The 24,962-nt window shown below is 39.0% G+C and overlaps 1 protein-coding gene across 3 annotated transcripts in view; it reads right to left on the minus strand.

Annotated features, from left to right (window-relative positions):
- The window catches only part of LOC142370056 (NACHT, LRR and PYD domains-containing protein 12-like), a 62,221-nt gene that overhangs the window by 5,991 nt on the left and 31,268 nt on the right, over positions 1 to 24,962 (minus strand). For 2 of the 3 annotated variants that reach the window (XM_075452476.1, XM_075452477.1), the window contains exons 7-15: positions 22,581 to 22,754; positions 21,447 to 21,623; positions 21,066 to 21,239; positions 14,084 to 14,260; positions 10,171 to 10,344; positions 8,155 to 8,331; positions 4,794 to 4,967; positions 4,054 to 4,094; positions 834 to 1,013 (exon numbers count right to left, since the gene is read on the minus strand). In XM_075452476.1, the coding sequence (XP_075308591.1) occupies positions 834 to 1,013; positions 4,054 to 4,094; positions 4,794 to 4,967; positions 8,155 to 8,331; positions 10,171 to 10,344; positions 14,084 to 14,260; positions 21,066 to 21,239; positions 21,447 to 21,623; positions 22,581 to 22,754 (1,448 nt within the window). Of the gene's footprint in view, positions 1 to 833; positions 1,014 to 4,053; positions 4,095 to 4,793; positions 4,968 to 8,154; positions 8,332 to 10,170; positions 10,345 to 14,083; positions 14,261 to 16,496; positions 16,671 to 20,152; positions 20,327 to 21,065; positions 21,240 to 21,446; positions 21,624 to 22,580; positions 22,755 to 24,962 lie in introns of all 3 variants that reach the window. The other variant, XM_075452478.1, reaches the window with a different exon arrangement.

Genomic DNA, 24,962 nt, shown 5'->3' on the forward strand with positions numbered 1-24,962 from the left:
GTTAGCTTCTTCAGCTGTTTTAGCTTCTTTTAGCTTCTTCAGCTGTTTTAGCTTCTTTTAGCTTCTTTAGCTCCTTTAGCTTTTAGCTTCTTCAGCTCCTTCAGCTTTAGCTTCTTCAGCTCCTTTAGCTTTAGCTTCTTCAGCTCCTTTAGCTTCTTCAGCTGTTTTAGCTTTAGCTCCTTCAGCTGTTAGCTTCTTGAGCTGTTTTAGCTTATTTTAGCTTCTTTAGCGTCTTCAGCTGTTTTAGCTTCTTTAGCTCCTTTAGGTTTTAGCTTCTTCAGCTCCTTCAGCTTTAGCTTCTTCAGCTCCTTTAGCTTTAGCTTCTTCAGCTCCTTCAGCTTTAGCTTCTTCAGCTGTTTTAGCTTTTTTTTAGCTTCTTAAGATATTTTAGCATGGTAATTCAGCTCTTGCATTCTCACAGCTGTTTCGCAGGAACAGCTCTTTCTAGTTGCTTTAAATTCTCATCAGCTGTTATATAATTCACTGAACTGAAGAGAGAAACTAGCTGGAGGTTAGATCAAAGATATAAAACCTGGTTAAAACCTGACCTGCTACTCACCACAATGACCTTTCAAATCTTTGACATTATTAAAGTAAAACTGTGTCAAATGTAACATTTATTTCTTAACTCTTAAGTCTTAATTAGACGGCATATTTTTAAAGCGTATTTAAGGAATAAACTGTGTCAAAACTTCCAAAGACTGTTTCATTAAATGTGTTTATTTTGCATCACATGTTGTTGAGGAAACATCTGTATGAGGGCCGGCTGTACAGGTGTGGTCTCATGACTCTGAGCTACTGAGCTGTGTATCTGACAGTGTGACACCACATACATCGAACGCAGTTTGCAGGCAGCCGGCCGAACTTCCCGCTTCTCTGCACAGTCCCGTACATCCAACCCTCATCGATGGCCTCGGTCGTACCGATGATGATGTCATCCTCCATGAATGAGACCTCATCGTCCTCCTGAGCCTCGCAGTCGCACAGCGCCTGGTAAACAGGCAGCAGACCAGCTGGGGAACAGACAAGGAAACAAAGATAGATAGTGATGGAGAGAGGAGTGTTAAATCAGTTTCTTCTGTATGGACATGAAACAGCGTGCCTCTCCTTTACTGTGGGAAACACCAGAGACACATGAACTGCTGGACTATAACCCCACAGTCACCATCATGTGTTACACAGTGAGGACATGGAGAAAACACTTTTTTTAAAACACTCCATCTACATATTAAATAATCACTGTGTCACCTAAAAAGTGTGAAGAAGGAGAGAGCAATCAAAGCAGATGCTGCTCTTATTTTCTGCTTTAATAAACACCGGCAGTGGCTGACTGCACAGCTGTGCTTTATGATGTGCTGCCTGCTGGAACTCCTCAGCACTCTCCTGTTCTCAAGCTTTGCCTGAAAAACACATTTTTCATTTATACATGCTGCATTTAAGCACAGAGTGGCCCCCACATGCTAGCAGCTGTCCTCTGATGGTGCTTTAGCTGCGTTTTTATTAGCACTGCTGACACATATCTAACAGACCTGTAAAATGGATGGGGAGAGATCACATGATGAGGTAAAAAAACTGCTGCTATACAACTTAAAATCATGTCATTAAATCACATCAGAAATATTCTTCAGGTAAGTTACCAAGTTTAAGTAACATGTACCCACAGAGAAGTTTAAAATAATGTCTCAGAATGGCTGAAAACCTATATTTAAGGTTGGCAGCCATATTTATGGTGGCAGCCATATTTAAGGTGGCAGCCAAATTTATGGTGGCAGCCATATTTAAGGTGGCAGCCAAATTTATGGTGGCAGCCATATTTAAGGTGGCAGCCATATTTAAGGTGGCAGCCATATTTAAGGTGGAAGCCACATTTAAGGTGGCAGCCACATTTAAGGTGGCAGCCAAATTTATGGTGGCAGCCATATTTAAGGTGGCAGCCATATTTAAGGTGGCAGCCAAATTTATGGTGGCAGCCATATTTAAGGTGGCAGCCATATTTAAGGTGGCAGCCATATTTAAGGTGGAAGCCACATTTAAGGTGGCAGCCACATTTAAGGTGGCAGCCATATTTAAGGTGGGAGACATATTTAAGGTGGCAGCCATATTTAAGGTGGCAGTCACATTTAAGGTGGAAGCCATATTTAAGGTGGCAGCCATATTTAAGGTGGCAGCCATATTTAAGGTGGCAGCCACATTTAAGGTGGCAGCCACATTTAAGGTGGCAGCCATATTTAAGGTGGCAGCCACATTTAAGGTGGCAGCCATATTTAAGGTGGCAGCCATATTTAAGGTGGAAGCCACATTTAAGGTGGCAGCCACATTTAAGGTGGCAGCCACATTTATGGTGGCAGCCACATTTATGGTGGCAGCCACATTTAAGGTGGCAGCCATATTTAAGGTGGCAGCCATATTTAAGGTGGAAGCCACATTTAAGGTGGCAGCCATATTTAAGGTGGGAGCCAGATTTAAGGTGGCAGCCACATTTAAGGTGGCAGCCAAATTTAAGGTGGCAGCCACATTTAAGGTGGCAGCCATATTTAAGGTGGCAGTAATATTTAAGGTGGCAGCCATATTTAAGGTGGCAGCCACATTTAAGGTGGCAGCCATATTTAAGGTGGCAGCCACATTTAAGGTGGCAGCCATATTTAAGGTGGAAGCCACATTTAAGGTGGCAGCCATATTTAAGGTGGCAGCCACATTTATGGTGGCAGCCACATTTAAGGTGGCAGCCATATTTAAGGTGGCAGCCACATTTATGGTGGCAGCCACATTTAAGGTGGCAGCCATATTTAAGGTGGCAGCCACATTTAAGGTGGCAGCCATATTTAAGGTGGCAGCCACATTTAAGGTGGCAGCCATATTTAAGGTGGCAGTAATATTTAAGGTGGCAGCCATATTTAAGGTGGGAGCCATATTTAAGGTGGCAGCCACATTTAAGGTGGCAGCCATATTTAAGGTGGCAGCCATATTTATGGTGGCAGCCATATTTAAGGTGGCAGCCACATTTAAGGTGGCAGCCATATTTAAGGTGGCAGCCACATTTAAGGTGGCAGCCACATTTAAGGTAGAAGCCATATTTAAGGTGGCAGCCATATTTAAGGTGGGAGCCATATTTAAGGTGGCAGCCATATTTAAGGTGGCAGCCACATTTAAGGTGGCAGTAATATTTAAGGTGGCAGCCACATTTAAGGTGGCAGCCACATTTATGGTGGCAGCCATATTTAAGGTGGCAGCCACATTTATGGTGGCAGCCATATTTAAGGTGGCAGTAATATTTAAGGTGGCAGCCACATTTAAGGTGGCAGTAATATTTAAGGTGGCAGCCACATTTAAGGTGGCAGCCACATTTAAGGTGGCAGCCATATTTAAGGTGGCAGCCAAAACATGATCAGGAAGAATTCCCAAAGCATCAAGAAGCTCTAATGTTTCTTTTATCATCTCATTTCACATCGACAATATGGGACGATCTCCAATGAAAGCAACAGAAATAATTCCATCCTACAATTCCCTAAATCTGCAGTATTTATTGTAACATTCAGCTGCACTAGTTGGGATCTGAGTAGATGAAATGAGAACAGATGGTAAGTGTGAGCTGCCAGTGACATTTATGTATTTAACTGTGTTGTCCATGTTTTTATAGTTTGCATCACACAATAGTGAGATTATACAAGGAGAACAATCGAACTAATTCTTTTTGGAGTCCATCGCTGGAACAGCTCTAGGTTCCCCATGGCAGACCCACATTAGCATTAGCACAGCTGGTTCTGCTAAAGTTCTTACAACATCCCTCAATGGCTTTTTTCTTTTTACTAATTTATTCGATTATTCCACCTCACTCAAGCATTTCGAAAGAATTATTACAGCAAGATAAATCATATTTTAGATACATTTTAAAGTTTGGTACAATCTAATTTCTTCATTTTAACCTTATGTTGCTCTTTAAATGTTTTCCTGCAGTCCTGTCAAATATCAATGATGTTATAATGAACTGAGCCCACATTCTTTATGGATCACATGTCTCAGGCGGTACATTAATTAGTATTAATTAGTACTCACGAGTTTTGACAGTGGAGGCTTTATGTGTCCCTCCGGAGAGACTGCATGAAGAAACAGAACCATAAGATAAAGAATTTGTTAAAATGAGCTTTATTCAGCAGTAATGAAACAGTGGTGCAGAACTGTCACAATTCTGAAGCTCATGATTATGATCATACAAAATCTTAATGAACAATGTTTTTGTTGTCTCTCTTCATGATGATTATCATCACGTTGTTGGCAACAGGTAAAAGTAAATAACATAATTCAAAGGGAGCCTACTCTGTCTGTCAGCTCTGCCAAAAGTGTGAATTTACTCTTTTTTTACTGTCACTCAAAACAGATCATGAGCATACAGAGATCAAATAACTGCCATCTTAGAATCATGTATTCATTGGGACAAGCTTTTTAATGACTAATACAAATTTCTATGAATAATTAAGGTATAAAGTATCTTACAGTAAATTTAGCTCATGACAGTATGAGTCATCTTAAACAAAATGGACCTATCTGCTATTTGTTTAGTTACATTAAATGTTGGTTTTCCTCACATACTCCTGATTACTGTGACTGACTATTGATGTCTTTCTTTGACTTTCTGTCCAATCCTGAAGCCTGTCACCATTCTCTACCTATAACCTTAGAAAGAAAGCAGCTGGTGATTCATCTGCAGCCTGACAGGAAACAGGATCTTTACTTTGAGAACACTTTTAGGACAACACTGCTCAAGCAATGTAGATCGACTTAAACCCTTTACCCACCTCAGAGTCTCCAGACCATAGTGTGGACTCTCCAAAATAGAACGCAACAGTTTTACATCTGAATCCTTCATCTTATTTCCACGTAGGTCCAGATGTGTCAGATGGAAGAGATTGGACATCAGAGCTGAGACCAGAGAGGCACAGCTCATCTCTGATAACCCGCAGCGATACAATCTGAATACAGAATAAAACATGTTATTGAAATAATTTATAGTCCAATCTGTCATCATTTCATCATTCTACAGACATTTCACCAATATCAGAGGAAGAGTCATATGTCTGTTCATGTCAACATATTAATACTAATAATGTGCAGATTTTCTCATTCAAACTTCTTATTAATCAGTTTTATATTGAAACCTGCATTTGAAAAGATACTTTAATCTGTATGTGTCTTACTAAGAAAAACAACTTTATCACCAGAAACGTGTGAGATGAGAGGATCTTATCAAATGTTAATGTTTAGAAGAATTCAGAATCATTTATAAAGTTTTGATCTTTTTTTATGTCCTAAGAAAATGCTCAGCCATGGTACTGATTGCTGCTTTATGTCTTTCTGTGAACAAGGTTAACAGCCAGTTAACAAGCAGTTTTCAACAACTGAAAGTGGGCATGTTCTTCACTTCCTCTGACAAACACTGGTGCTTTGTGACAACTAACTACATTTAGGAAACAAAATGACATTTTATAGATTTGACATAGAAATGATCCTATATTTACAGGCAGGGAACTGAGCCCAGAGTCTCCTGTTTACAGTGTGGACTCCCAACACTCATGCTGCTTGATGTGTGTGCTGAGAGTTAACGCAGGCTGGCTTTTAACAATGAACAACTTGTTTAACCCCTTGTGTTCGTCTCCATTTTATGTTCAGGAGCCGGGCCGTGACAGTGAACATTACAGACTATGGGTTAATGGTGTTATTGGGAAAAAAGGTGATCACTTGTTACTTCTGGGCTCTCCTCTATGGAGGACTGAAACAGCCATAATCTGAAATATATACAAAATATATGAATAGTTCGATAAATTAGTTTGTAAGATGATAAATTCAAGTAAAATAATAAGAAAAATCAGAATTTGTGCCTAATCAAAGATAAAGAATGTCATTTGTCTGCCTTAATTCTATTGTTTGTTGGTTTAATTGTGCTAATGTTGCTATTTATTTACTTTCTGACTCAGTTTTGAATTGAATACATTTTTACAATTAGAATGTATTTATTTGTCTCATTTTGATTTATTATTCCTGTATTAGTTTCCTTTGCAATGTTGATCTATTTAATCCCTCCAAATAATTTATTTCTTCATTTTATTTTGATTTCTCCATATTTTCTTTTTTAATTCAGTTTTTGTGTTTGTTTGAAGAAAGAAATGAAAAATATTACAATTAGAATGAATTTCTTTAACTTTTGTGGGATTCTCTTATACTTTCTGATAATGTTCTGTGCTTACGTGGTGAAATGAAAACTTAGAGATCTGCAAACTGTCTGAGATCTTCTGATTACATCTTTAAAAGTATGGAAATAAATTCAAGTTCACTTCTGAAAATCCAAGTAAGGTTTTATTTAGGGAACATTCTGGAAGCACTGAAACCACTTTAGCTGAAACCCCCAAAAAGGAACCAACTCAACACGGTTAATGACAGTTTTATAAATTCTCTCATCATTTGATGCAGTTACATTTGGAATAATTAAGGTGGAATGAAAGTCAGTTCCCACTGAAGCCCTCAGTTAAGTCCTGATGGACTGGAGAGGCTCAGAGGTAAAAATGGCTGCCTGATTATGTTGTAAAATGGGGGAACAAACAGCTCTATGACAATATTCTCAATCCGGAACCATCTTTAGAGGCCAGTTGTTGCCAGATTAAATTACACGTTGACTTGAAACTGCACAACACAATTAGCTGAACGGGTGTCACATTTTTCTGAATAGTGAACTTTTAAAGTTTTCAATAAAGCTTTGTACAGCAAATATGTATCTATATCATTAGAATGAGAGTTATGCAGAAAAAACAACATGAATAAGCTCGATGCCTTCAATGTGAACACCTGAGGTGTTGAAACACTTAGTAATCTTCAGTTATAAACTGCCTCCATCTGGTGATCCTAAATTCAGTTATAAAGGAAATATGAGAGCATTTTAAATGAATAAAGATCATTCTTTTCCCTGTTCTCTGTCCTCACCTCACACTCCTCTGGCCCACCCGTCTCTGCTCCTCCCTCTTAGGGTCATTGATGATAATGGGGAGAGTGTTACACCAGCTTTTGTGTCTTTAGAGTCAGTTACTTTGTATGAAAATACGTTGCACACTTACAGTTGTCTTCTTTTAAGACAAAAAAGAAGAAGGAATTATGCCTTTTCCCTCCTCCTGTTACTTTGTTTTTCTTGGAATGTTCTGATACAAACCAGAGAGAAGAACACATTGTTCAATGTCAGTGGATGAAGAAGGATGATTTTGTGCTGAAAACAGTCAGAATTTGGACTAAACCGTTGCCTTAGAAACAGAAATATGTTGCTTTCATGAAACACTTTAAGTTTCTTATTATTAGATGTGAGGTTGAAGAGATTGATTTGAGAAAAGAAAGTGAGAGGGACGGAGGGTGGGTGCCTGGAGCCTGAAGGCCAACATCTGTGCTGCTCCACCACGTTCCACTGGAGACCCAGTGGGAGAAATCTCAATGTGTGCTACCAAAGCTGAATGCTATCATTTTCATTCAGCTTCACATTCAGTCCCACATGGAAACGGAATTACTAATAAAGAATAAAAAGGAACTTGGTGGTTTGGTGGTAGCTTGGCATTCTCTCTGTGTGGCCTATAAACTTGGCGTTGTTATAAATTTGGAGTTAATGCAAAAACCCTTTTTGCTGCAGGACTTTTCTACTTTTAGCTAATTTATCATTTAAATAAATTAAGTGGAGCAAAAAGGTCCAAACTGAAAATGATTTCCTTTAAATTATCAGTGGGAGAAGCTTTCTGGCTGCATTTTGTCATCATGAATGAATCTGACTGAAGAGAACTGCTGCTGTGATGAAAGCTGTTTTCTAACCAAGTCAAAGATTGTTCATTTCCAACAGAGTTGGAGGGGAGTTTGTTAGTATCAGCTGATTAATGGGCTTTTGGAGTTTTGCTGCTCCAAACTGTTGTTGTTGTTTCAGACAGAAATATTCACTAACTCTGGAGCTCTGGAAGCATCAGCCAGTGATTCTAGATTTGTTTCTGTCTGACAGATTCACTGTTTTCTTATTATTTAATAAATCATCATTTCATCAACTAAACCCCTGAAGAAGAAAACAGACTTTACCATGAAGACCAGCACAACTTTCACATCATATTAATCTGAGCAAACAACTAAAACATGGTGTCTGACCTCAGAGTCTTCAGTCCACAGTGTGGACTCTGCAGAAAGCTGCTCAGCTCCTTCGCTGCAGAGTCACTGATGTCGTTCCCGCTCAGGTCCAGTTCTGTCAGATGGGAGGAGGGGTTGGACTTCAGAGCAGAGACCAGAGAAGCCCAGCTGATCTCTGACAAACTGCAGTACTCCAATCTGAATAAAGAATAAAACATGTGAGCTGAAGCCAACAGGATGCAGGTTAAAACAGTCCAACAGAACAAGTGAAAAAGAGCTCTCATTAATATTAATGACAACATGCTGCTGCTTCAATAAAGACGGAGTGACATCAGCTCTTAAACTCTGCCAGCTCCACCAGTGGCTCCATCCATACAAACTCATGTTGTGCAGCCAAATGATTCAAGTTTCAAAGAAAACAAACATGTCAGGAGCAATTTGGGAGCAAATGGGAACAAATTGATAGAAATAAAGATCAGGTTCACTGTTTTATTGAATGTTAAAGGCACAAAAACATGGTGCAGTGATGTTTAATATAATCATGGAATCAAACTTTATGAAAAGAGTCGACAGCAGCAGAACTTGTTACTGTGACTTGTTGTGTTTGAATATTTCAGTCAGTCCAAACATTACAGAGCCTTAGAAAAGTGTTGGAAGCATCCAGAGGTGGACTGATTGATCAGTTTGGCTGATTAATGGATGCTGATGGACGCTTTGACTAACTATCAGAATCAGTGCAGTTTGAGGCTGATGGTTGGGAGACCTCCTCCATCTCCAGCAGGAAGCTACAAAGCTGAAGTCAAGAGGAGTCAGAGTGTTAAGTTCAGTGTTTCCATTCAGTCTTTAAACATCACAGCTTCCATCAGAGTCACATGATTTAGAAGCAGACAGAAACACAGCCGGCAGCAGCTCAGCTTAGAGACTCATCTTCAGGAAATCCAAACACTGGACTAATGAGCAGATCAGTACAGATGCTCGCTACCAAAGCTGTTTCTACATGGAGTTTAACTGGGCCCAAATATTACTTTTTCCATCAGTTGAGACTGAAAGTCAAGTCTTATTCTGTAAAAAGAAATTTCATTCAAAGTTAAAACAGATGATTTTACTTTGATGTTATTTGTTTGTAGATTATTTGATGCATTTTTCATTTCAAATCTTATTTTATGTGTTTTTTCGTGTTTGAATTTTTTTTCCTTCAGTTTCAGATTTTAATTTTCAGATTTTTCTGATTTTCAAAATTGAAAAAAGTTTTGAACTTGACAGAAAGTTTCTGAATGTGAAAACATCTGAAATATCAACAGGTATACTAAAGTGGAAATTAAAAACTGTGAATGAAATTGACGTTGAAAGTGAAATAAAATCCTGCTGCACTTTTTTCATGTTGAAAACCATTTTTTAGTTTCTCAAAGAAACTGATGAAGCTTCATGTTCCTGATCTGCTGTTTTTCAGCCTACATTCACACACGTTATTCACAGAAACTCAATGTTCTCCTCATAAATGAATGAAACAGATGAAAACAGCTCCAATAAAGCCAGCAGGGGAACAGAACAGCATGTATCTGCAGCGATGAAGCAGTCCCTGCCTCCCTCCTGCATGGCTGCTCAGTAATTATCAGTGAAATTATCAGTGGGAGAAGCTTTCTGGCTGGGTTTTGTCATCATGAATGAATCTGACTGAAGAGAACTGCTGCTGTGATGAAAGCTGTTTTCTAACCAAGTCAAAGATTGTTCATTTCCAACAGAGTTGGAGGGGAGTTTGTTAGTATCAGCTGATTAACGGGCTTTTGGAGTTTTGCTGCTCCAAACTGTTGTTGTTCTTTCAGACAGAAATATTCACTAACTCTGGAGCTCTGGAAGCATCAGCCAGTGATTCTAGATTTGTTTCTGTCTGACAGATTCACTGTGTTTTCTTATTATTTAATAAATCATCATTTCATCAACTAAACCCCTGAAGAAGAAAACAGACTTTACCATGAAGACCAGCACAACTTTCACATCATATTAATCTGAACAAACAACTAAAACATGGTGTCTGACCCCAGAGTCTTCAGTCCACAGTGTGGACTCTGCAGAAAGCTGCTCAGCTCCTTCGCTGCAGAGTCACTGATGGTGTTCCCGCTCAGGTCCAGTTCTGTCAGATGGGAGGGGTTGGACTTCAGAGCAGAGACCAGAGAAGCACAGCTGATCTCTGACAACCTGCAGTACTCCAATCTGAATAAAGAATAAAACATGTGAGCTGAAGCCAACAGGATGCAGGTTAAAACAGTCCAACAGAACAAGAGAAAAAGAGCTCTCATTAATATTAATGACAACATGCTGCTGCTTCAATAAAGACGGAGTGACTTCAGCTCTTAAACTCTGCCAGCTCCACCAGTGGCTCCATCCATACAAACTCATGTTGTGCAGCCAAATGATTCAAGTTTCAAAGAAAACAAACATGTCAGAAGCAATTTGGGAGCAAATGGGAACAAACTGATAGAAATGGAGATCAGGTTCACTGTTTTATTGAAGGTTAAAGGCACAAAAACATGGTGCAGTGATGTTTAATATAATCATGGAATCAAACTTCTTTAAAGAGTGGACAGCAGCAGAACTTGTTACTGTGACTTGTTGTGTTTGAATATTTCAGTCAGTGCAAACATTACAGAGCCTTAGAAAAGTGTTGGAAGCATCCAGAGGTGGACTGATTGATCAGTTTGGCTGATTAATGGATGCTGATGGACGCTTTGACTAACTATCAGAATCAGTGCAGTTTGAGGCTGATGGTTGGGAGACCTCCTCCATCTCCAGCAGGAAGCTACAAAGCTGAAGTCAAGGAGGAGTCAGAGTGTTAAGTTCAGTGTTTCCATTCAGTCTTTAAACATCACAGCTTCCATCAGAGTCACATGATTTAGAAGCAGACAGAAACACAGCCGGCAGCAGCTCAGCTTAGAGACTCATCTTCAGGAAATCCAAACACTGGACTAATGAGCAGATCAGTACAGATGCTCGCTACCAAAGCTGTTTCTACATGGAGTTTAACTGGGCCCAAATATTACTTTTTCCATCAGTTGAGACTGAAAGTCAAGTCTCATTCTTTAAAAAGAAATTTCATTCAAAGTTAAAACAGATGATTTTACTTTGATGTTATTTGATTGTAGATTATTTGCTGCATTTTTCATTTCAAATCTGATTTTATGTGTTTTTTCGTGTTTGAATTTTTTTCCTTCAGTTTCAGATTTTAATTTTCAGATTTTCTGATTTTCAAAATTGAAATTTAGGAAACAAAATAACATTTTATAGATTTGACATAGAAATGATCCTATATTTACAGGCAGGGAACTGAGCCCAGAGTCTCCTGTTTACAGTGTGGACTCCCAACACTCATGCTGCTTGATGTGTGTGCTGAGAGTTAACGCGGGCTGGCTTTTAACAATGAACAACTTGTTTAACCCCTTGTGTTCGTCTCTGTTTTATGTTCAGGAGCCGGGCCGTGACAGTGAACATTACAGACTATGGGTTAACGGTGTTATTGGGAAAAAAAGGTGATCACTTGTTACTTCTGGGCTCTCCTCTATGGAGGACTGAAACAGCCATAATCTGAAATATATACAAAATATATAAATAGTTCGATAAATTAGTTTGTAAGATGATAAATTCAACTAAAATAATAATAAAAAACAGAATTTGTGCCTAAACAAAGATAAAGAATGTCATTTTTCTGCCTTAATTCTATTGTTGTTGGTTTAATTGTGTTATTGTTGCTATTTATTTACTTTGTGACTCAGTTTTGAATTGAATATATTTTTATAATTAGAATGTATTTATTTGTCTTATTTTGATTTATTATTCCTGTATTACTTTCCTTTGCAATGTTGATCTATTTAATCCCTCCAAATCATTTATTTCTTCATTTAATTTTGATTTCTCCATATTTTCTTTTTTAATTCAGTTTTTGTGTTTGTTTGAAGAAAGAAATGAAAAATATTACAATTAGAATGAATTTCTTTAACTTTTGTGGGATTCTCTTATACTTTCTGATCATGTTCTGTGCTTATGGGTGAAATGAAAACTTAGAGATCTGCAAACTGTCTGAGATCTTCTGATTACATCTTTAAAAGTATGGAAATAAATTCAAGTTCACTTCTGAAAATCCAAGTAAGCTTTTATTTAGGGAACATTGTGGAAGCACTGAAACCACTTTAGCTGAAACCCCCAAAAAGGAACCAACTCACCACGGTTAATGACAGTTTTATAAATCCTCTCATCATCTGATGCAGTTACATTTGGAATAATTAAGGTGGAATGAAAGTCAGTTCCCACTGAAGCCCTCAGTTAAGTCCTGATGGACTGGAGAGGCTCAGAGGTAAAAATGGCTGCCTGATTATGTTGTAAAATGGGGGAACAAACAGCTCTATGACAATATTCTCAATCCGGAACCATCTTTAGAGGCCAGTTGTTGCCAGATTAAAATACATGTTGACTTGAAAATGCACAACACAATTAGCTGAACGGGTGTCACATTTTTCTGAATAGTGAACTTTTAAAGTTTTCAATAAAGCTTTGTACAGCAAATATGTATCTATATCATTAGAATGAGAGTTATGCAGAAAAAACAACATGAATAAGCTCGATGCCTTCAATGTGAACACCTGAGGTGTTGAAACACTTAGTAATCTTCAGTTATAAACTGCCTCCATCTGGTGATCCTAAATTCAGTTATAAAGGAAATATGAGAGCATTTTAAATGAATAAAGATCATTCTTTTCCCTGTTCTCTGTCCTCACCTCACACTCCTCTGGCCCACCCATCTCTGCTCCTCCCTCTTAGGGTCATTGATGATAATGGGGAGAGTGTTACACCAGCTTTTGTGTCTTTAGAGTCAGTTACTTTGTATGAAAATACGTTGCACACTTACAGTTGTCTTCTTTTAAGACAAAAAAAGAAGGAATTATGCCTTTTCCCTCCTCCTGATACTTTGTTTTTCTTGGAATGTTCTGATACAAACCAGAGAGAAGAACACATTGTTCAATGTCAGTGGATGAAGAAGGATGATTTTGTGCTGAAAACAGTCAGGATTTGGACTAAACCGTTGCCTTAGAAACAGAAATATGTTGCTTTCATGAAACACTTTAAGTTTCTTATTATTAGATGTGAGGTTGAAGAGATTGATCTGAGAAAAGAAAGTGAGAGGGACGGAGGGTGGGTGCCTGGAGCCTGAAGGCCAACATCTGTGCTGCTCCACCACGTTCCACTGGAGACCCAGTGGGAGAAATCTCAATGTGTGCTACCAAAGCTGAATGCTATCATTTTCATTCAGCTTCACATTCAGTCCCACATGGAAACAGAATTACTAATAAAGAATAAAAAGGAACTTGGTGGTTTGGTGGTAGCTTGGCATTCTCTCTGTGTGGCCTATAAACTTGGCGTTGTTATAAATTTGGAGTTATTGCAAAAACCATTTTTGCTGCAGGACTTTTCTACTTTTAGCTAATTTATCATTTAAATAAATTAAGTGGAGCAAAAAGGTCCAAACTGAAAATGATTTACTTTAAATTATCAGTGGGAGAAGCTTTCTGGCTGCATTTTGTCATCATGAATGAATCTGACTGAAGATAACTGCTGCTGTGATGAAAGCTGTTTTCTAATCAAGTCAAAGATTGTTCATTTCCAACAGTGTTGGAGGGGAGTTTGTTAGTATCAGCTGATTAACGGGCTTTTGGAGTTTTGCTGCTCCAAACTGTTGTTATTGTTTCAGCCAGAAATATTCACTAACTCTGGAGCTCTAGAAGCATCAGCCAGTGATTCTAGATTTGTTTCTGTCTGACAGATTCACTGTGTTTTCTTATTATTTCATAAATCATCATTTCATCAACTAAACCCCTGAAGAAGAAAACAGACTTTACCATGAAGACCAGCACAACTTTCACATCATATTAATCTGAACAACAACTAAAACATGGTGTCTGACCTCAGAGTCTTCAGTCCACAGTGTGGACTCTGCAGAAAGCTGCTCAGCTCCTTCGCTGCAGAGTCTCTGATGGTGTTAAAACTCAGGTCCAGTTCTGTCAGATGGGAGGAGGGGTTGGACTTCAGAGCAGAGACCACAGAAGCACAGCTGATCTCTGACAAACTGCAGCGCCTCAATCTGAATAAAGAATAAAACATGTGAGCTGAAGCCAACAGGATGCAGGTTAAAACAGTCCAACAGAACAAGTGAAAAAGAGCTCTCATTAATATTAATGACAACATGCTGCTGCTTCAATAAAGACGGAGTGACATCAGCTCTTAAACTCTGCCAGCTCCACCAGTGGCTCCATCCATACAAACTCATGTTGTGCAGCCAAATGATTCAAGTTTCAAAGAAAACAAACATGTCAGGAGCAACTTTGGAGCAAATGGGAACAAACTGATAGAAATAAAGATCAGGTTCACTGTTTTATTGAAGGTTAAAGGCACAAAAACATGGTGCAGTGATGTTTAATGGAATCATGGAATCAAACTTCTTTAAAGAGTGGACAGCAGCAGAACTTGTTACTGTGACTTGTTGTGTTTGAATATATCAGTCAGTCCAAACATTACAGAGCCTTAGAAAAGTGTTGGAAGCATCCAGAGGTGGACTGATTGATCAGTTTGGCTGATTAATGGATGCTGATGGACGCTTTGACTAACTATCAGAATCAGTGGAGTTTGAGGCTGATGGTTGGGAGACCTCCTCCATCTCCAGCAGGAAGCTACAAAGCTGAAGTCAAGAGGAGTCAGAGTGTTAAGTTCAGTGTTTCCATTCAGTCTTTAAACATCACAGCTTCCATCAGAGTCACATGATTTAGAAGCAGACAGAAACACAGCCGGCAGCAGCTCAGCTTAGAGACTCATCTTCAGGAAATCCAAACACTGGACTAATGAGCAGATCAGTACAGATGCTCGCTACCAAAGCTGTTTCTACATGGAGTTTAACTGGGCCCAAATATTACTTTTTCCATCAGTTGAGACTGAAAGTCAAGTCTCATTCTGTAAAAAGAAATTTCATTCAAAGTTAAAACAGATGATTTTACTTTGATGTTATTTGATTGTAGATTATTTGCTGCATTTCTCATTTCAAATCTGATTTTATGTGTTTTTTCGTGTTTGAATTTTTTTTCCTTCAGTTTCAGATTTTCAAAATTGAAATTTAGGAAACAAAATGACATTTTATAGATTTGACATAGAAATGATACTATATTTACAGGCAGGGAACTGAGCCCAGAGTCTCCTGTTCACAGTGTGGACTCCCAACACTCATGCTGCTTGATGTGTGTGCTGAGAGTTAACGCGGGCTGGCTTTTAACAATGAACAACTTGTTTAACCCCTTGTGTTCGTCTCTGTTTTATGTTCAGGAGCCGGGCCGTGACAGTGAACATTACAGACTATGGGTTAACGGTGTTATTGGAAAAAAAGGTGATCACTTGTTACTTCTGGGCTCTCCTCTATGGAGGACTGAAACAGCCATAATCTGAAATATATACAAAATATATAAATAGTTCGATAAATTAGTTTGTAAGGATGATTTTGTGCTGAAAACAGTCAGGATTTGGACTAAACCGTTGCCTTAGAAACAGAAATATGTTGCTTTCATGAAACACTTTAAGTTTCTTATTATTAGATGTGAGGTTGAAGAGATTGATCTGAGAAAAGAAAGTGAGAGGGACGGAGGGTGGGTGCCTGGAGCCTGAAGGCCAACATCTGTGCTGCTCCACCACGTTCCACTGGAGACCCAGTGGGAGAAATCTCAATGTGTGCTACCAAAGCTGAATGCTATCATTTTCATTCAGCTTCACATTCAGTCCCACATGGAAACAGAATTACTAATAAAGAATAAAAAGGAACTTGGTGGTTTGGTGGTAGCTTGGCATTCTCTCTGTGTGGCCTATAAACTTGGCGTTGTTATAAATTTGGAGTTATTGCAAAAACCCTTTTTGCTGCAGGACTTTTCTACTGTTAGCTAATTTATCATTTAAATAAATTAAGTGGAGCAAAAAGGTCCAAACTGAAAGAGATTTCCTTTAAATTATCAGTGGGAGAAGCTTTCTGGCTGCATTTTGTCATCATGAATGAATCTGACTGAAGAGAACTGCTGCTGTGATGAAAGCTGTTTTCTAACCAAGTCAAAGATTGTTCATTTCCAACAGAGTTGGAGGGGAGTTTGTTAGTATCAGCTGATTAACGGGCTTTTGGAGTTTTGCTGCTCCAAACTGTTGTTGTTGATTCACTGTTTTCTTATTATTTAATAGATCATCATTTCATCAACTAAACCCCTGAAGAAGAAAACAGACTTTACCATGAAGACCAGCACAACTTTCACATCATATTAATCTGAACAAACAACTAAAACATGGTGTCTGACCCCAGAGTCTTCAGTCCACAGTGTGGACTCTGCAGAAAGCTGCACAGCTCCTTCGCTGCAGAGTCTCTGATGATGTTCCTGCTCAGGTCCAGTTCTGTCAGATGGGAGGGGTTGGACTTCAGAGCAGAGACCAGAGAAGCCCAGCTGATCTCTGACAAACTGCAGTACTCCAATCTGAATAAAGAATAAAACATGTGAGCTGAAGCCAACAGGATGCAGGTTAAAACAGTCCAACAGAACAAGTGAAAAAGAGCTCTCATTAATATTAATGACAACATGCTGCTGCTTCAATAAAGACGGAGTGACTTCAGCTCTTAAACTCTGCCAGCTCCACCAGTGGCTCCATCCATACAAACTCATGTTGTGCAGCCAAATGATTCAAGTTTCAAAGAAAACAAACATGTCAGGAGCAATTTGGGAGCAAATGGGAACAAACTGATAGAAATAAAGATCAAATTAACTGTTTTATTGAATGTTAAAGGCACAAAAACATGGTGCAGTGATGTTTAATATAATCATGGAATCAAACTTCTTTAAAGAGTCGACAGCAGCAGAACTTGTTACTGTGACTTGTTGTGTTTGAATATTTCAGTCAGTCCAAACATTACAGAGCCTTAGAAAAGTGTTGGAAGCATCCAGAGGTGGACTGATTGATCAGTTTGGCTGATTAATGGATGCTGATGGACACTTTGACTAACTATCAGAATCAGTGCAGTTTGAGGCTGATGGTTGGGAGACCTCCCCCATCTCCAGCAGGAAGCTACAAAGCTGAAGTCAAGGAGGAGTCAGAGTGTTAAGTTCAGTGTTTCCATTCAGTCTTTAAACATCACAGCTTCCATCAGAGTCACATGATTTAGAAGCAGACAGAAACACAGCAGGCAGCAGCTCAGCTTAGAGACTCATCTTCAGGAAATCCAAACACTGGACTAATGAGCAGATCAGTACAGATGCTCGCTACCAAAGCTGTTTCTACATGGAGTTTAACTGGGCCCAAATATGACTTTTTCCATCAGTTGAGACTGAAAGTCAAGTCTTATTCTGTAAAAAGAAATTTCATTCAAAGTTAAAACAGATGATTTTACTTTGATGTTATTTGATTGTAGATTATTTGCTGCATTTCTCATTTCAAATCTGATTTTATGTGTTTTTTCGTGTTTGAATTTTTTTCCTTCAGTTTCAGATTTTAATTTTCAGATTTTTCTGATTTTCAAAATTAAAATTTAGGAAACAAAATGACATTTTATAGATTTTACATAGAAATGATCCTATATTTACAGGCAGGGAACTGAGCCCAGAGTCTCCTGTTTACAGTGTGGACTCCCAACACTCATGCTGCTTGATGTGTGTGCTGAGAGTTAACGCAGGCTGGCTTTTAACAATGAACAACTTGTTTAACCCCTTGTGTTCGTCTCTGTTTTATGTTCAGGAGCCGGGCCGTGACAGTGAACATTACAGACTATGGGTTAATGGTGTTATTGGAAAAAAAAGGTGATCACTTGTTACTTCTGGGCTCTCCTCTATGGAGGACTGAAACAGCCATAATCTGAAATATATACAAAATATATAAATAGTTCGATAAATTAGTTTGTAAGATGATAAATTCAACTAAAATAATAATAAAAAACAGAATTTGTGCCTAAACAAAGATAAAGAATGTAATTTTTCTGTTTTAATTCTATTGTTTGTTGGTTTAATTGTGCTAATGTTGCTATTTATTTACTTTCTGACTCAGTTTTGAAATGAATACATTTTACAATTAGAATGAATTTCTTTAACTTTTATGGGATTCTCTTATACTTTCTGATAATGCTCTGTGCTTACGTGGTGAAATGAATACTTAGAGATCTGCAAACTGTCTGAGATCTTCTGATTACATCTTTAAAAGTATGCAAATAAATTCAAGTTCACTTCTGAAAATCCAAGTAAGGTTTTATTTAGGGAACATTCTGGAAGCACTGAAACCACTTTAGCTGAAACCCCCAAAAAGGAACCAACTCAACACGGTTAATGACAGTTTTATAAATCCTCTCATCATTTGATGCAGTTACATTTGGAATAATTAAGGTGGAATGAAAGTCAGTTCCCACTGAAGCCCTCAGTTAAGTCCTGATGGACTGGAGAGGCTCAGAGGTAAAAATGGCTGCCTGATTATGTTGTAAAATGGGGGAACAAACAGCTCTATGACAATATTCTCAATCTGGAACAATCTTTAGAGGCCAGTTGTTGCCAGATTAAAATACACGTTGACTTGAAACTGCACAACACAATTAGCTGAACGGGTGTCACATTTTTCTGAATAGTGAACTTTTAAAGTTTTCAATAAAGCTTTGTACAGCAAATATGTATCTATATCATTAGAATGAGAGTTATGCAGAAAAAACAACATGAATAAGCTCGATGCCTTCAATGTGAACACCTGAGGTGTTGAAACACTTAGTAATCTTCAGTTATAAACTGCCTCCATCTGGTGATCCTAAATTCAGTTATAAAGGAAATATGAGAGCATTTTAAATGAATAAAGATCATTGTTTTCCCTGTTCTCTGTCCTCACCTCACACTCCTCTGGCCCACCCGTCTCTGCTCCTCCCTCTTAGGGTCATTGATGATAATGGGGAGAGTGTTACACCAGCTTTTGTGTCTTTAGAGTCAGTTACTTTGTATGAAAATACGTTGCACACTTACAGTTGTCTTCTTTTAAGACAAAAAAAGAAGGAATTATGCCTTTTCCCTCCTCCTGATACTTTGTTTTTCTTGGAATGTTCTGATACAAACCAGAGAGAAGAACACATTGTTCAATGTCAGTGGATGAAGAAGGATGATTTTGTGCTGAAAACAGTCAGGATTTGGACTAAACCGTTGCCTTAGAAACAGAAATATGTTGCTTTCATGAAACACTTTAAGTTTCTTGTTATTAGATGTGAGGTTGAAGAGATTGATCTGAGAAAAGAAAGTGAGAGGGACGGAGGGTGGGTGCCTGGAGCCTGAAGGCCAACATCTGTGCTGCTCCACCACGTTCCACTGGAGACCCAGTGGGAGAAATCTCAATGTGTGCTACCAAAGCTGAATGCTATCATTTTCATTCAGCTCCACATTCAGTCCCACATGGAAACAGAATTACTAATAAAGAATAAAAAGGAACTTGGTGGTTTGGTGGTAGCTTGGCATTCTCTCTGTGTGGCCTATAAACTTGGCGTTGTAATAAATTTGGAGTTATTGCAAAAACCCTTTTTGCTGCAGGACTTTTCTACTTTTAGCTAATTTATCATTTAAATAAATTAAGTGGAGCAAAAAGGTCCAAACTGAAAGAGATTTCCTTTAAATTATCAGTGGGAGAAGCTTTCTGGCTGCATTTTGTCATCATGAATGAATCTGACTGAAGAGAACTGCTGCTGTGATGAAAGCTGTTTTCTAATCAAGTCAAAGATTGTTCATTTCCAACAGAGTTGGAGGGGAGTTTGTTAGTATCAGCTGATTAACGGGCTTTTGGAGTTTTGCTGCTCCAAACTGTTGTTGTTGATTCACTGTTTTCTTATTATTTAATAAATCATCATTTCATCAACTAAACCCCTGAAGAAGAAAACAGACTTTACCATGAAGACCAGCACAACTTTCACATCATATTAATCTGAACAAACAACTAAAACATGGTGTCTGACCCCAGAGTCTTCAGTCCACAGTGTGGACTCTGCAGAAAGCTGCTCAGCTCCTTCGCTGCAGAGTCTCTGATGGTGTTGCTGCTCAGGTCCAGTTGTGTCAGATGGGAGGGGTTGGACTTCAGAGCAGAGACCAGAGAAGCACAGCTGATGTCTGACAAACTGCAGTGCTCCAATCTGAATAAAGAATAAAACATGTGAGCTGAAGCCACAGCTCCGTGGTTGTGGCAAAACGTTCAATTTTACGGAGCTCGGATTCAACATTCATTTTACATTCGTTGTAGATTTTTGGAACGGCCACTTGATTAAAATATGTTGGGGATGGTATTTTGTAACGTTTGTCCAGCGTCCGAAGCATTTTCTGAAAGTTTGTGACGGTGTACACGGGCACCATGTGTATGTGACAGCATCTGTAAGGTCTTTGTGCCGGGTGGACGTGGACTCGTATGGCGTAACGCTACTGAACGCATCAGCGATCAAACTTTGCTTGGGCTTCACTTCTCCGCCGTTTCTCAGTGCTGTACACTCTTGATGCAGCGGTGGAGTTGTTTCATCACCAATTTTTGGTGATGATGTCAGAGAAGTAGGACTTTCTTGCGTTCCTCAGTTGTAAATTATAAGAGTGAAGTTTCTCTTTATAGATGTTATAATGAAGCTGGAGATTTGTTTTTCTCCATCTTTAGGACTGCAGGATGCTGAGACTTTGTTCCATCTTCTCATCCAACACATCTCATTATGATGCTGATCCTCTGCTGCATGTTCAGATGCTTATGAGAAAAAACACTGAAAAAACAGACTTACTGTGATGGTCCTCAGTGTGGATCAGTATAACATCAGTCTAATGTGTAAAGTTTAGTGTCAACACAGCTTTCACATCACATTAATGTTGCAACACAACTAAAAGGTGGCGTCTGACCTCAGAGTCTTCAGTCTGCAGAGTGGACTTCCCAGAAAACCACACAACTGTTTCACTTCTGAGTCCTTTATGGTGTTCTCACTCAGGTCCAGTTCTGTCACGTTGGAGGGGTTGGACTTCAAAGCCGAGGCCAGAGGAGCACAGCTGATCTCTGACAAACTGCAGTGCTCAAATCTGAATGAAACACAAAAACATGTCGAAAAAATGGAATCAGATGAGCTTTTATATCTTTGCAGGCCTTAAATATTAGTGTCAGCATCAAAGAATTATTCAATGTGTTTTCTTACATTTGATGAACTAGAAATTATAAATGAAGATGCAGGAGAATTAATTGTGTCTGGAAACATGAAGACCTCCAACAGTTCCATTCAGTGAACTGACCTCAGAGTCTTCAGTTTGTAGTCTGGACTCTCCACAAGATCAGACAGTTGCTTCGCTGCTGATTCCTGCAGGTTGTAGTTGTACCTCAGGTCCAGTTCTGTCAGATGGGAGGGGTTAGATTTCAGAGCTGAGACCAGAGAAGCACAGCTGACGTCTGACAACCCGCAGCACTGCAATCTGAATAAAGAATAAAGCATGTGAGCTGAAGCCAACAGGAGGCAGGTTAAAACAGTCCAACAGAACAAGTGAAAAAGAGCTCAAACGTTACAGTTTATGAGGGCAGTGTTCAATTTAATCACCTAATTTGCACGTGATGAGTGAGAGTAGTACTGTGTGGCAGCATCTTAGATTATACAACTTGTAGGGATTTTGAACATGTTTACAAGTGCTTTTGTCCCTTTTTTTATTTTCTGTTTATTGGAATTTTTCACATTTTTACATACATGAACATTACACACTGAACATCGCTTTACACAGAACTTTCACTCGGGAGCCGTTATTCTAATCAATTTCTGACTTATCTGGTATAAGTAGGTTATTCTCTATTTGTTGTCACTATCTTTCGCTTTAAATATTGTCCATTTCGTCCATTTTTCGTCCATTTGTGCCTGCTGAAGTCTCAGTCGATGCGTCAGTTTTTGTCCTTTTTTGATCATTTTCTTCATTCTTGTACACAAATATGAACACAGCTATTCCAAATAATGAACTTTTTTCATGATTTTTGTCTTTTTATCCCCATAAAAACAACAGAAAACCAGTAAAAGCCTTTACATCCTAAGTCTTTGATGCAAACACTTCCACAAAGCCACATCAGCTAATGGCTGTCACAGATATGCTGTTTTATTGTTGTTTTTCAATTGTTCTTGTGTTTTAAGCCTTGTTTTATTTTGTGTTGTACAGCACTTTGTTTCAGCCACGGCTGTGTTAAAAGGCTATATAATAAAGTTGATGATGATGATGATGATTTCATTCAGTTTCTCATCAATTTTCCCAAAAACTTTCAATGGGAAGATACCTTTATGTGGGGGGGGGGGGAATCTATATGGATCTTTAAACGTCTTATATCTACCATTTAATGTCAGCACAGCTTACATCATATTCATGTGAACACACAGCTAAAACATGGTGTCTGACCTCAGAGTCTTCAGGCCACAGTGTGGACTCTGCAGAAAGCTGCACAGCTCCTTCACTCCTGAGTCCTGCAGCATGTTCCAGCTCAGGTCCAGTTCTGTCAGATGGGAGGGGTTGGACTTCAGAGCTGAGACCAGAGAAGCACAGCTGACCTCTGACAGCCCGCAGCCTTCCAATCTAAATGAAGAATATATCATGTCGATCAATTCTAATCAAATGTCTTCCATGTGTACTTTAAAATGTAGAAGAGCTTTTAAAAAGTCAGCGATTCTCACAGTGAAACACACACAATGAGCAGAAAACAACTCCTCCTTTAAAATAGAACAATAGAATTTATTAAAGTTGGCACAATGATTAAATCAATGGTGCTTCCATCAATAAACACTATTGTGGACTAAGCTAGTCCTCTGTACAAAATAAATAACTGAGAAAGCCAGCAGGTGAAACGCCATCTACTGGTGAAAGGCAGTAACGCAGCTGAACAGGTCAGGGCATGTTCAGCCACACTAAGGCCCCGTTTACACGATAGGAAGACGCAGACATTTTCCTGCGGTTTGGCCTCTCATTTACACCAAAACCCCGTTTTCAATCACAGAAAACGATTATTTCTAAAACCAAAGTGGAGATTTCTGATAACGCCGGTTATGTGTTGCCGTGTCAACTGGGAGAAACGGCGTTTTAGGTTCTTAAACGTCACATTATGCGCCAGAAAATGCTTAAAGGGACAGTTCGCCTCTTTTGACATGAAGCTGTATGACATCCCATATCAGCAACATCATTTATGAACATCTTCTTACCCCCTGCTGTCCTGTGAGCAGAGTTACAGCTGAGTTTTGGCGTCCACGAAGCTAGTCCGGCTAGTTGGCTGGGGCTTGAAAAATAAAGCGTCTTGCTTCTCAAAAAAATATGCGTTCAAAAGAGTAATACATTTGCATCACAAAATCGTTTTGAATGAAAAAGTCAGACCTCACTTCGCTTGGCGCTATTTTTGCCTCCCTTGATATCAATGTGTCCAGCCACCTAGCGATAGCCGCACCTGTTACGGTGTTTGCTGCTCGGTCTGCTCTTCGGTCTGCACAGTTTACATTGGACGCATTGATATCAAGGGAGGCAAAAATAGCGCCAAGCGAAGAGAGTCTGACTTTTTCATTCAAAACGATTTTGTGATGCAAATGTATTACTCTTGAACGCATATTTTTTTGAGAAGCAAAACGCTTTATTTTTCAAGCCCCAGCCAACTAGCCGGACTACCTTCATCAACACCTAAACGAGGCTGGAACTCTGGTCACAGGACGCAGCAGGGGGTAAGAAGATGTTCATAAATGATGTTGCTGATATGGGATGTTACACAGCTTCAGGTCAAAAGAGGCGAACTGTCCCTTTAACGTCATGCGAGCGCCTTATGTTTACAGTTTGTTTGGCTACTGATCAGGATTATCATGGATGATTTTAAAGTTCTACTAATTTTTACGTTTGTGCAAACGATTCTGGCCGTATTGCATTTGCAACAACTGCTCTACATGGAGGAGCAGAGGCGAAGGATTGCACAGAGGTCAGCATTTTTACTGCATCTTTCCCTTCCAAGACGTAGGTGCCGATTGTTGGTGTCGATTCTGAGGATTTTGATTGGCTTGCATGGCTTTGTTCCTTTCCCTACACTGCCGCTAATAGGTTTGGCAGAGTTATTATGGCGCTTGACGGCGTATTTATGCGGGTTGATGTAAATAACAAGTTTTTTGAAAACGATGTTGTGTGCACGATGTTATTATTGAAAACGGAGGGGGGGAAATATCCGTTTCTCTAAATACCCACTATGTGTAAATGTGGCCTAAAGCAGACCAGCAAGTGAGCAGACTGTGTGAAGCTGCATGGACTTTCTCTGGTTTTCTTTTCCCTTGTGAGCGTTCTTGAGGACATGTAAGTGCTTTCTACTTCTTAGTCATGGATATGTTGACCATTTATTCCAGTTTGTGTTACATGGGAGTATTTTGTGTGGTTACTTTGATATGTGAGGCTCCAATGCTGTTCAGCATGCTTTGCATCTGCTAACTTTATGTTGGAATTTGTACAGTTTCCTCCACCAATTATATTGCATTTCTGTTGTTGTGTTATGCTTAAGTAACAGTTTGTACATAAGTGAGGGATATTACTGGTAAACTTTAAATCATATGGCAGTTTATTTATGAATGTTTATTCTGATTTAACCGTTGAATGATATTCTGAGCAGATTTTCTGATACATTTTATTGCTTTTCTATATATTTTCAGACCGCACACATACATATGTTGTACAATGATCAACAACATTCATTAAAGAAGACACATCAGATCTCTCTGTCCAAGTGCCTTGATTCTCTAATCGGAATCATAGTCCATAATCCACCGC

This window comes from Odontesthes bonariensis, chromosome 20, assembly GCF_027942865.1.
Source record: "Odontesthes bonariensis isolate fOdoBon6 chromosome 20, fOdoBon6.hap1, whole genome shotgun sequence".
Lineage (NCBI taxonomy): Eukaryota > Metazoa > Chordata > Actinopteri > Atheriniformes > Atherinopsidae > Odontesthes > Odontesthes bonariensis.